Source organism: Populus euphratica, unplaced genomic scaffold (assembly GCF_000495115.2).
Source record: "Populus euphratica unplaced genomic scaffold, PopEup_1.0 scaffold349.1, whole genome shotgun sequence".
Classification (NCBI taxonomy): domain Eukaryota; kingdom Viridiplantae; phylum Streptophyta; class Magnoliopsida; order Malpighiales; family Salicaceae; genus Populus; species Populus euphratica.
In genome coordinates, this window is record NW_011500238.1 from 108,081 (window position 1) to 120,447 (window position 12,367).

A 12,367-nucleotide genomic window follows, 5' to 3' on the forward strand; every position below is an offset into this window, starting at 1 on the left:
TCAGAATAAATTCAATGGAAACCAGACTTATACCCAATCTATATATATCACTATTCAATCTTTACTTTTTAACTACAATTTATTTTATAAATAAAAAACAATATTAGTATAAATTAGCAAACGTGCTTGTATGTTGCTATAGGGCTATTTGTATAATTTGGTTAGATTTTTTAATAATTTGAATAGAATGTAATTCTGAAAAATACTAGTTTCAATCTTGAAAAAAGTGATTGAAAAACATATTATATCTATAATATTAAATAACGAAATGATGGTCCTTTTCGTTCCTAAGAAATTATCCAAATATTATTTTTAATTTTGTAGTATCTATTTTTCTATTTTAATCAAATTACGATATAAAAAATAATTTATTAATATATTTGATTGAAACTACTTCTTCTTTGCTATCATGGCTGAAATGCATTGAATTTTTTATTTTTCTAGTCAAATTACAGGTTTAATAGTGAAGTAACCTAAACATATTTTTTAGGTTCCATAATTAAAAAAAATTAAAATAATTATTTATATAACGTTAAAGATGTGTGAGATTAAAAGAAACAAATAATTTTATAATAAATAAACATTTAATATAACTATAAAAACGTGTTTATAGAAAAAAAAATTATATTTAATTTATTTCAAATTTTAATTGTAATCAAACAAGTTTTGCAGATATAAAATGATCATAACAACATAAATAAATAAATAAAAAATTACAAGCCTAGCTTACACTTTGAGTCTGGATTAGTCCACGCACTCCTAGACTAAGTGTGATGGGTTCAATCTTAGTATAGAGTTTATTTAAAAAAAATAATTGATGACATGTCTTTTTAATTTTTTTATCTATCATAAATCTGTAAACTAGAAATTTTTAAATAAATAGAATAAATTTTTAAAAATATTTTTGGATAATATATTTAACTAAAAACACTTTGGAAAAGTCCTAATAACCTCTATTAACATTTTTTTAACCTCATAATCATTTTTTATTCATTTTAAAATATTTAATCGTCAAATCACTTTATAATTTTTATTTTTACCTTGAGCCCCAAACTACTTTTCTTATGAACTTTTCATATTTTAAAGACTTTAGTGTATATGTTCTATAATAAAAAAATTAGTTACATGAAATTGAATTTGTTAATATAAAAATATATTTATTATTAATAAAGGCTTTTATTATCTTTAATATTCATTTATGTTTAATTAATAAATCTAGAATACAGATAAAGTCAATAATATAAAAATTCTTTGCAGAGAAAATTATAAAATGATTATAATTATAAAATTTTAATTGCATCAAAGCATTATTTTTAAATATTCTTGATCAATGATATATTAAGACTAAACATTAATTAAAGCTATTGAGACTAGTACATACCATGTATCTTTCTTTTATGAAATGAAAATAATTGTTCTTATAAGTTAAGATATGAGGAATATTAAAAACTAACTTGTAGATGCTTGTGAGATAATATGTATACTGAATTAATTCCCATAAGAATTCTGTATATATAGATCACTCATGTCTTTTAAAAGGCTCATGTGATAATTCTGCAAGTGATCCTTAAAATTGAAATAATTAAGGTATTTTATATAGAAAATATATGTTTTAATCTTGATTACATGTTGTTCTAATTAAGAGTAGTAAACAACCAAATATTATGTATAACATAAATTATATGAAGGTATTTAAAAGATTAAGATATGATTCATTACCCTAAATAAGTTAGAAAAAATATTTTACCTATTCTTAGATAATATTGATTGTGAGATTCCTGCTCATGGTGAATGAGATTTTAAAAAAAATTCAAATCTTATCCAAATAATTAATGAATTTGGTGTTAAGAATAAATATGATTTGATATAGTATACATACTTCATGCTCAAATGTCAACATCATAATATTATTAATGAAGAGATAATAATTACTAAATTTGGTGTTGAGAATAAATATGATTTGACATAATATACATACTTCATGCTCAAATGTCAAGATCAGAATATTATTAATGAAGAGATAATAATTACTTTGAGAAACTAGTTACTAAAAAATTAAGTTATATCACTTATGTTCATGACACGTTATTAGACAATGTACTTGATCTTATAATGTAAATGAATCAATTGTTAAATGGATAATAAATTAAATTATTTAATTTATTGAATCCTATTTTATTTAGAATTATGATTAATTAAGTGAGACTTGGTTGTAAATAAATTTTAGAAAATAAAGACTAGAATATAATTTAAATAGAAAATTATAATTATGGTTTTAGAAAAATCAAATAGATACTTGATTGGATAAATATCTAAAACTATCTTGAAATAATATATGTGATATTTTTCAAAGGGCCAATTAATATTTTTCCATTAATAGGGTAATCAAGTTTTTCTATAAATAGAATGTTATACCGTATATTTTCAAAAGAAAAATATAAAAGCATGTTATAGAATATATGATATAAAAAAACTTGAAAAACACAAAACGAAAGAATTAACATTCAAGGCATATCAAATTCTCTCCCTTAGAAGGGTTTTAAGAGATTTGTAATTTGATTATTAACATGGATTACTATTAGAGGCTGGAAAATTAGATAACTTATGATTTTAGACGGCTCAATCTTGAGAAGTTGATCAAACCTTAGAAAAAATATAATATTAAGATAATATACTTAAACCCTAAATGACTTATCTAATAGGAATCGTGGGATTCCCAAGATTTTTTTTTTAAAAAATTATTGGGTCATGTTACATAATTAGAGTTGTTGACTACATGTTTTAATTATTATTGAATTTAATTATGACTTTAATTTATATCCAAGACATTTTGTTTTAGAATTATTGTTTTTGTCACATGATTTTTTTCAAAGACATATTTTGATTACTATTCTGGTCTTACTATGCTAGAATATACAAAAATTAAAAAAAAATAATTTTAAGGTGGCTATAATAGTCACCATTGGCTGCGTAATGCCAATGATGCTAGCATGCTTAGCTAAGTTATGCTCATAGGTAGCTCGTCGTTGGCAATAAAGATAGTAGTCCATAACATAAAAACATTCCACATGTTCATATTATTGATTGTAAAATTCTTAGTAGGATGAAATAAGATTTGAAAATAATTTCAGATTTCAATTAAAGAATCAATTTTTATGATATTAAGAATAAATATGATTTTATAGAGCAGACAAATTCCATGTTTAAATTCTTAAATCAAATTATTATTGATGAAAAGATAATAGTTATTTTGAGAAACAGTTTAAATTAATCCATATGTGACTTTTCTAATATTTAAAAGATTATAATACTTTGCTAACAAGGCATGTTATATTCAAATATAAATCAATCAATTTATTGAATTGATAATAAGTTTAATTGTTTAATTTATTTAATCCTATTTTATTTAATATTGTGATTTATATTTAAACTAATATATTAGGAATATAATGGATACATATTATGAATCATTGTCGAGAAATGAATCTGGGATGATGAATCAAATGAGATTTGATTTTAAATATTTTTTTTAAAATTAAGAACTAGAATGTAATTTATATATGAGGATTGAAATTCTAAACTTAGAAAATTAAAGTATTTGAATTTTTAAAAATATCCTAAAATATTATATGTGATATTTTTGAGGGTGTAAAGTGTGATTTTTCCATTAAAATGATTATCTTGTATATAAATAAAATATTATGCCTTATTTCATTAATGATGAAAGCAAAAAACACACTCTTCACATGAAATACACTTATACAAATAGATAGAGTAGAGAAAAATAAAAAACTTACATTTAAGGCATAAAAATCTCTCTTCCTCTCTCACTTTCCCTCCCAACCCATCATCCCCTGTAAGGATTTTAAGAGATTTTTTATCCCATGATTGATATGAATTATTATTAGAGGCTAAACAATTAGAAAATTTATAATTTATGATAATCCAATCTTGTAGAGGTCATCTAACCCTAGAAAGAAGAAATTATTTTCTAGCAACTTCTGCACAAATTCTAAAATAATCATAAATTGTTTAATGAGATATTTCAAAAAAAATTAAAATTATTATTTTTGTTACATTTATGTGTTTTAATAAACTCAAAAATTAAAATTATTATTTTTGTTACTTTGTGTGTTTTAAGAAACTCAAAAGTTTTCGATATTAATTTGATGAAACAAGAAAAAAAACTAAACTTTTAATACAATTTCATTTTTAAAAAGTATTTTTTAGAATTTAAAATGTTGATATATATATATATATAGTAAAAAAAAATATTGAAAACAAGTAAATAAACAAAAAAAAACAAAATATGTTGTTCGATATATATATATATATATATAGTAAAAAAAATATTGAAAACAAGTAAATAAACAAAAAAAACAAAATATGTTGGCTTTGGAACCAAGCTAAAGCATCTCCGGGCTTAGAATCAAGCCTGGACATATGTATGGAAAAATTAACAAATGAAGCATCCCTCGCTTTCAATTTCTTTTGACTTCTCACCAGTTTCTGGGTTTTAATATTATATTTCGATCAACTTGCCCGTAATCTAGAAAAACATAAACTGTTAGCATTAAAAATCACTTTTAAACAGATTTTCATAAAAAAAAAAGGCTTGAAAACACTCAACACATATTTAACATTAAAAACCATTATTCAACAACTTTTCAACACACAAATTCAATTCTAAACTTTTTAAATCTAGAATTTCAAATCCATTTATTTTTTCAAATCTAATGACAAAATTGACTAAGTTAGGTGTCAGTGAGCTTCTTATGTGGAAATCTTTAATTTGATAGTGATCTTGTTTCATAATTTAGTTTGGTTAGGTTGGATTGATATTTTTTCTTTATATATATATATGATTTTTACTTTTTTACTTTATAGTTTTCATATCTAATGGTAGAACTTAAGTCAGGTAAAATCAAAGATCCATATTTGAATATAAGGATAGAGATTGAAATTATAAAATGCTTATAAGGATATTTATGAGCAAAAAAAAAGGAATAATTTGGTTGTCTCTATCTCCATCTCTCTCTCCTTTTTATTTTTAGAAGAATAAAAAATTGGTTTAAGAATTATTTTTTCAGATGGACAAAATTCTATTTTTGTCTCAATTTTCATTTATTTTTCTTATTAGAGTAAAAAACTAAACACTACCTAAAAATTTGTAAAACTTGCTTATACTAGTAACTATATAATTTTCCTATTTGCTTCTGTTCTTCGCTAGAAAATATTGAGATTTTCTTGAAGTTCTGGATGGATAAGGTTGGTGTCCTTTATTTTTGACTTTTTATTGTTGATGTTACCTTAAAAAGCTTTAATTCTCTTGGAAATTATTGCGTAATTGAATAGTTATTTAAATGTTTTTTTAATATATGTATTTAAAGATTATTCTATTATAAAATAAAAAAAAAAGGGAAAAAAGAAGAAGAAGAAGGAAAAGGCTATTGTTTGTTTAAAAACAATCCAATCACGCCTAGGTTTATCACGACGAGCCATGCTTAGCTCAAAATACAATAAATAATGTTCGTTTTGTTTGTGTAACGTAAGTCAGGAGATTCATTGTTTGGCTCTAACGCTGATTGATGTCACGGAAGACCAACTGAGAGGTGGCTTAACTAGAGGACTCACAGGTGGTTTCGAGTTTGAGATCCCTCTCCATCTCCCATGGATGACGGGAATGACAAATGTGCAGTAGACAAATCTGATTTTCTGTGAGCCACAGCCTCTGGAAAGGTCATCAACACTTAGATAAGCCCAGCCCGATCTAAGAGTTTTGTTCAGCACCAATCAGAGCTTTTCAAGCTGTTTCAGGTCAGCCAAGCCGAGGCATCTTCACCATACAGGAACACCGCGTAGAATTTGTCAACATTAACATCTGGAAGCCGGCCTGTGTACAGTAATGATTTTTTTTTCCTTAGTCAACTATCCTCATATGCATTGAATAAACATCTCCATCAACACTTTCACTCTTATTACACACTACCCAACTGGTGCGAGATCTTTAATTGAAGAGACAACCGTCAGCCCTGTATTAGTTCTGGTCAATAACATCTGGGCGACAAGAGAAGTCGACCTTCCCCGTGCTGTACACTTCTTACCTGCCTTGAGGATTTGAATCAAATTTAATGTACGCACAAATTTAAGGTTATTAAAAGTGTTTTGAAAATATGATAATTGTTGTTTTTTAAGTAATTTTTTATATTTAAATATATGTTAATAATATTTTTTATTTTTTAAAAATTATTTTTAACATTAGTTCATCAAAACATATAAATTATATTAAATTTTAGTAAAACAAAAAATTTAAATTTTTTAAGAACCAGTGCGTTGCCAAACGGTTACTAATTATGTCTGGATGCATGCACGTACAGGAACCAAGGATCTGGTCCTATGGTTACAGAGTTCCCATACAGGATTCTTGCTTCAAAGCAAGCAGCTGCTGCACATGCACAACACCTAGAAAATCTTGCTTAAACAAAACCACAGTGCAACAGCTGCGCGCACACAAGCGCTTGGGAGATATGGATGACGAATGACCTCTGATTTTGAGGAAAGTTGCATACAAGACTCGACCAAGATTTGATCGAGAACCATTGACAGGGCAGGTGATAATTTACATATGCATCTAAGACAATCATGGTAAGTATAATCACGGGAAGAAGGTTACAAAAAGAAAAGAAAAGCCAAAACTAAAATCATTGAGGCTTCACTACCTGTGTGAATTGCGCAATGACCTTGGTGATCCTACAAAAAGATCCAAAAGCATTTTCTCCATATCATCAGAAGTGTACTTGATGTACTTGTCGCTACCATTTTTGTCGTTCATTCCAAGGAAAGCTCGATAAGCTGGGATTAATTTCTGTGAAGTAGAAATTTGCAAATCTTCCCGAAGATGAAGATCTGGAACACGCCACTGTGTCTGAATTTTGTACACATCGTCGAAAGCATTACTGAATCTCCTGCACCTTTCTTTCAGAGAAGTCCTTCCATCATCTCTAAGCAAAGAAACAACAACACTCCATGTGGCTCTCTCATAGCTTGTTGCATGCTGCTGAAACTTCCCATTATGCTTTCTGATCCATTCATCTCCAAAGAAAAGCCTGAGTTCAGAGCCCTTGACCTTCTGGACCATGTAATGGATGTTGTTCATTAAGAAAATATGCCCTAAAGAACCATCCTTGTATAATTTGGATTTGCAAATAAGATTCGATTCTAGAGTAGATGTAATTGACCTAAGGTGGCAACCCATGGGACTAGAAGTAGAAGTACAAATGTCCTGCCCATTATCCGTCTCAAGAACAGGATTTGGATCATCTACATCTTGGTCATTGAGAAGCAAATTGAGAGTATCACAGTATGCAGTAAGGGTCTTGATGTAATTCATCACATACCTAGTGAGGGGATGAATTTCACCTCTGCGGAAAGGGTGTGTGGAGGCATCCAATGCAATGGCATTCCCAAATTTTAAAAAAGTGGTACTTGCAGATTCACCCAATCTCCTAAGAAGGTCATGGAACTCGCTCGTAACATAAGAATTGGCCACTTCAGAGAATAAAGCTTCCATATCAAGGTGAAGATCTGCCAGAACCTCGTACATGTCAAGAAAGCGAAACAACTTTTCAGGATTATAGGGTCCCATTGCTACGGCTTCACCAAAACTCAATAGGTACAAAACTGAAGCCCTTGAGATCTCAACAAAGCAATATGAATCGAGGGAACCAAAACCCCCTAAAATCTGGTTGCAAAACCGTTTCTCACTAGCAAGATAGACCCGAATGATGATTTTCACAGCCCTCACCCATTTCTTAATTTCACAACTCAAGGTATCCCATTCTAGTTTTAATACATCATCGATGCTGAGTTTCTGAATTTCAAGGTTGGACAAATGCTCATCCAATGCTTCTTTACGGCTGCCAATGAAAGCCGCACAGAATTCCCTATCATAACCAGAAGCAAACATAACACTAGCAATGGACTTGATGTCAGGAATCACAAGTGGATCAATCAAATCTACTGTATATTCAGTAGATTCTCTTCCACTGTTGTCTCTCTGTGATGTATCCTCGACTATTTCATCCTCAATCGAAACAAACGACTCATCATAGAAAAAATCAACACTTGGGGGAAAATAAATGTTCTTCGGCTCAAAGGATTGCTTATGTTGAACAAGAATGTGGTAGAGCTCTTCCTCAAGCCTTGACATTGCTATCTGCTGAACACACTGAGCTCGGAAAGCAAGTTCCTTCGGCCTCCCATGGTCATTCATGGGCAAGCCACCTAAAGTTTCCATCACAGTGTGAATTTCATTAACGGCTTGTATGTACTCAGAAGCCTCTGCGGGTCCAGAATCCCATATCAGAGATGGATTAGACTCCCAACGCATGACCTTTCTCTCAGCACATTTCAGCTGCTCCTCAACCTCAGCAAATCCCCATCTCTTGCTTTCATTTATTATCGTCATTGCAGACAAATGGGAGTCCAGTTCTGTGAGGGCTCGTCTAAAGTCACCAGTCAGGTTCTTATTTTCTCCCAATAACTTCAAAATATGCTGAGCTGCAGCAATGATATGTTGTTCCCCTTCATAAGTCGTCGTCGTCATTGATTGACAGCCGGGCATTACCACGGAAGGAAATATGAAAAAAAGAAATTATTGTAGCAATACAAAATGTACACCTTGAATAACCTCCCAAACAAAATCCCAACTTTCTTGAAATGAACTCCAAACCTATGTCATGTCCATGCCAGAGCCATGTTCAGTGTTACAAAAGGTCTGTTGGAGAGAAATCATGAGTCGGGTTCAATGGAACTCCAGTTACAATAAAGAACGAAAACTAAAGAAAGAAGAAGCGATCCAACTAAAAAGGAGGGATTAACTGAAGAAGAAAAAGACTCCTCTCATTCTCGAAGTTTGTTCATGAAAAAAACCATCAGTGAAAACCAATTGATGCAACAAAAAAGGAGAAACGTATTGCAGAAGCAAGGATTTTTCTCAAAGTTTGAACAACGAAAGATACCAGCGAGATAATAGGGAGGACAAATGGGGTGAAGGATCAGTGATAAATGATATTAAAATGCAGAAAACAACAGAAGCAGAGCCTTAACTGTGAGAAAATCCACTGAAAATAAAGACTGGATAATCAGCAATACACTATGGATAAGAATCAAGAGTAGGGCAGTTAAATTTACTAAAACTCAGAAGAATAAAAAGGGTAAGTTTTATAAGAATCTCAATTTTCTTTCTGATAAAACCTTTCATGCCCTTTGCCATGATCTAATCACTGTCTATTGAAGATTCTTCCAAACTACATAAACACCCCGCAGATAAATATGGATAAAAAAGCAAAGTCAAGCTGCTAAGAAAAACCTAGGAGAAGAACCCTACAAACTGCAGGCCCGTTGTTAAACAAAAAATACAACAGCTAGTGCCAACAATAAGAAAGCAGAAAAGAAAGAATTCAACTCTCAATTCAATGATGTTCCAGATCAAACAAAACAACAGCACACAACTAACTAAAAAGCCTGATCAAAGACTAATTGAGAGGACCCCTTGATCAATTACAACCCCGCAAAAACATAGAAACAAGAAAATAAAAAAGCAAGAGATTTTATTGGGAAAGAAAGGAAATTTACTTTGCTTGGTTGTGCAGATATATTTCCTCTTGAGAAGATGAAATCCAAGGCAAAAAAGAGAAAAGTGATTCAAAGAAGAAGGTGAAGAATTTGGTAAAGGTGATAAAATATGTGATGAAATGGTTATATTTCTTGGCAATTTCTATGACGCTCTTTCTCTCTTTCAGTTGAATAATCCTAGAATATATATTTAAGTTCTGTGCACCGGAAGTGTGTTGGTGTTCCATTCATTCAAGGTCATGGCTTGACTTTTGACTGTCATAAGCGTTGGCTTATTTGTCACAAACAAAGCAAAATCCCAACACTCTGAACAAAAAGCCAAACTCGTAAACTTCATGATTATAATATAAAATTTGAAATAATTTTATAAAAAAAATGTAAAATATTTTTTTAAAACTAATTTCTAATAAATTAAATTAAACTTTAATAACTTCAAAAAAAATAAATCTCAATCTCTAAAAAATAAAATGTTAAAAAACAAAAACTAAAAAAAAATATAATTAAATAAAAGTTTAAAAAACTTGATCAAATTCACCCAAGTCAAGATAGAAAATCTTTGACTCAATCATACGAAGATAATTATGTTCAAAATAAAGTTAAATAAAATCATATGAAGTTCAATCATTAAACAATATAATGTTTAATTATAAAAATTAAAATATTAAAAATAAATGGAAAGAAATATGAGTTATCTAGGGTTAACTCTCAAACCCCACAATGATAGAAATCATGAAATTTTTTAAACAAGTTTAATCAAGAAGTTTAATTCTCAAACAATTTAATTTTAAATGATGAGATAATAAAAAAAATAAATTTAAAACACTTGCTAGATGAAAAAAATAGCAATAAGAATAAATTGGATCAAATTTGATAGAAAAAACAATGAAGGATGAAATTGTAAAAAAAAAAAGATTGAGATAACTAAGTAAAAAAGAAATGAAAAAAAGGACACAAAGATCAATTTTCAATAAATTAAATATTAAACGATAAAATTGAAATAACTCAATTTATAAAAAGGACAAAAAAATCAATCCATATTAACTAATGACTCTAATCATGAACAAAGGATTAACCTATAGTAATGAAAACAAATCTAAGTTAACCTTAGTTAATATGTAAAACCCATGATCATGGGCATAAGATTGAGACAACCAATAAAAAGGAAAAGGAAGAACAATTTTAAATAAATTAAATATTAAAGGATAAAATTAAAATTAATTAATTATTTAAAAAACATCTATGACTAATCTCACAAAACTCAAACCTTAAGAAATAATAAAGAAAAACTCTAAAAAAAAAAGTAAAAAAATAATAATATAAGGCCCTGCATTCTATTTATAAGGAAACTTGGTCACCTTATAAATGGAAAAAAAATTAATTTCTCTCTAAATAAATATCAAATATTAATTTAGAATAATTTTATAAATTTATTTAATCATAGGAAAAATGTCACTTTATTGTAACAAACGACATTTACTCTTTTTTTTATTTTATGTTTATAACCCATTTACTTTCAAATATGTTATTCCAATAAAGACTCTACGCTGATAATCTCTTAACTAAAAGGCGAATAACAGAACAAAGATGGAAAAACTGTATCAAGAATACTTCACTAAACTCTTAGAGGACTTTCATGAAATTAAGTTCATTTATCTAGGTCAAGACAATAATTAACTTGTATATGTTTTTGCAACCTTGGCTTCTATGATTAAAATTGATTGTGAGATTAGAGGATGATTAGTACTTAAAAGTGCATTTTTATCAAGGTTTTATATCATTATTTTGCACTTGAAGTATCAAAAACTCCTTAACTAAAGCATATTTTATAATAACTTATCTAATAATATAAGATATCTTTAATTTATGGTACATATTTATTTTAAATGCAGGTTTATTACATAAATGAAAGGATTGATTGATAAATTTAGAAACTGAAATTGAAAGGACAAAGAGATGGTCAAACTTAGAAAAGAGATGTCGGTGCAATCCAAACGGGAATACTATTCAGTAATTAGATCATATCTTGAGCTGTAGATCTCAGATTTAAATAAATTTTGTTACTTCAAGAATATCACAATTAAAGATAAGAAAGGCACTGAAAATATCATCGTAGGCCTACAACTTTTCTATGGAGCCCAAGATTTAAAAAGGTCATTTTTGAGTCCAAATTATAGCAACAACAAAGACCTCTGAATCTGTTATCTAGCCCGCGCACTGTTCAACGTTTGACCCATATCTAGAGTTCTAGAAGTCCAAATGACCTCCAGTTGTTTTTTCTTGGAAAGCTGAGACAATTTTCTACAACTTTCATATATTCAAGTAGTTCTAGTTCTAACATTATCAATAATATTTTTGGTAGATAAGAGAAGATAAGGAGATTTTTCTTGTTTCGGGACATTTGCCAACTCATTGGAGTACCCAAGATAAAAAAAGTTCTTGAACGAAGTGAAGAACTTTTGTTGGGATGACCCATATTTATTCAAATATTATCCTGATCAAATATTTCAAAGATGCATTCTCGATAATAAGGTAAGTAGTGTCATTAAATTTTGTCATTCTAAGGCATGTAGGGGCCAATTCTCATCAATAAAGACAACTGCAAAAATCCTATAAAGTGGATTTTACTGGCCTACCATATTCAAGGACTCACATGCATTCTACAAGTCTTGTGAAAATTATCAAAAGTTAGGATCTATTTCAAAACGTCACATGATGCCTTTAAATCTTATTC

The 12,367-nt window shown here is 28.7% G+C and overlaps 1 protein-coding gene across 1 annotated transcript; it reads right to left on the minus strand.

Annotated features, from left to right (window-relative positions):
* Positions 1 to 6,518: 6,518 nt before the first annotated feature.
* On the minus strand, positions 6,519 to 9,884 carry EXO70E2 (exocyst subunit exo70 family protein E2). The gene is made up of 2 exons (XM_011008272.1): positions 9,637 to 9,884; positions 6,519 to 8,776 (listed from the first exon to the last, which is right to left on the minus strand). Exon 2 carries the CDS (start codon positions 8,621 to 8,623, stop codon positions 6,716 to 6,718), a length of 1,908 nt encoding a protein of 635 aa, XP_011006574.1. The 5' UTR covers positions 8,624 to 8,776; positions 9,637 to 9,884; the 3' UTR covers positions 6,519 to 6,715.
* Between the last annotated feature and the right edge of the window lie 2,483 nt (positions 9,885 to 12,367).

Bases quoted from the DNA above. Each gene is read 5' to 3' on its own strand.
- EXO70E2 (XM_011008272.1), bottom strand. From the start codon at position 8,623: ATGCCCGGCTGTCAATCAATGACGACGACGACTTATGAAGGGGAACAA.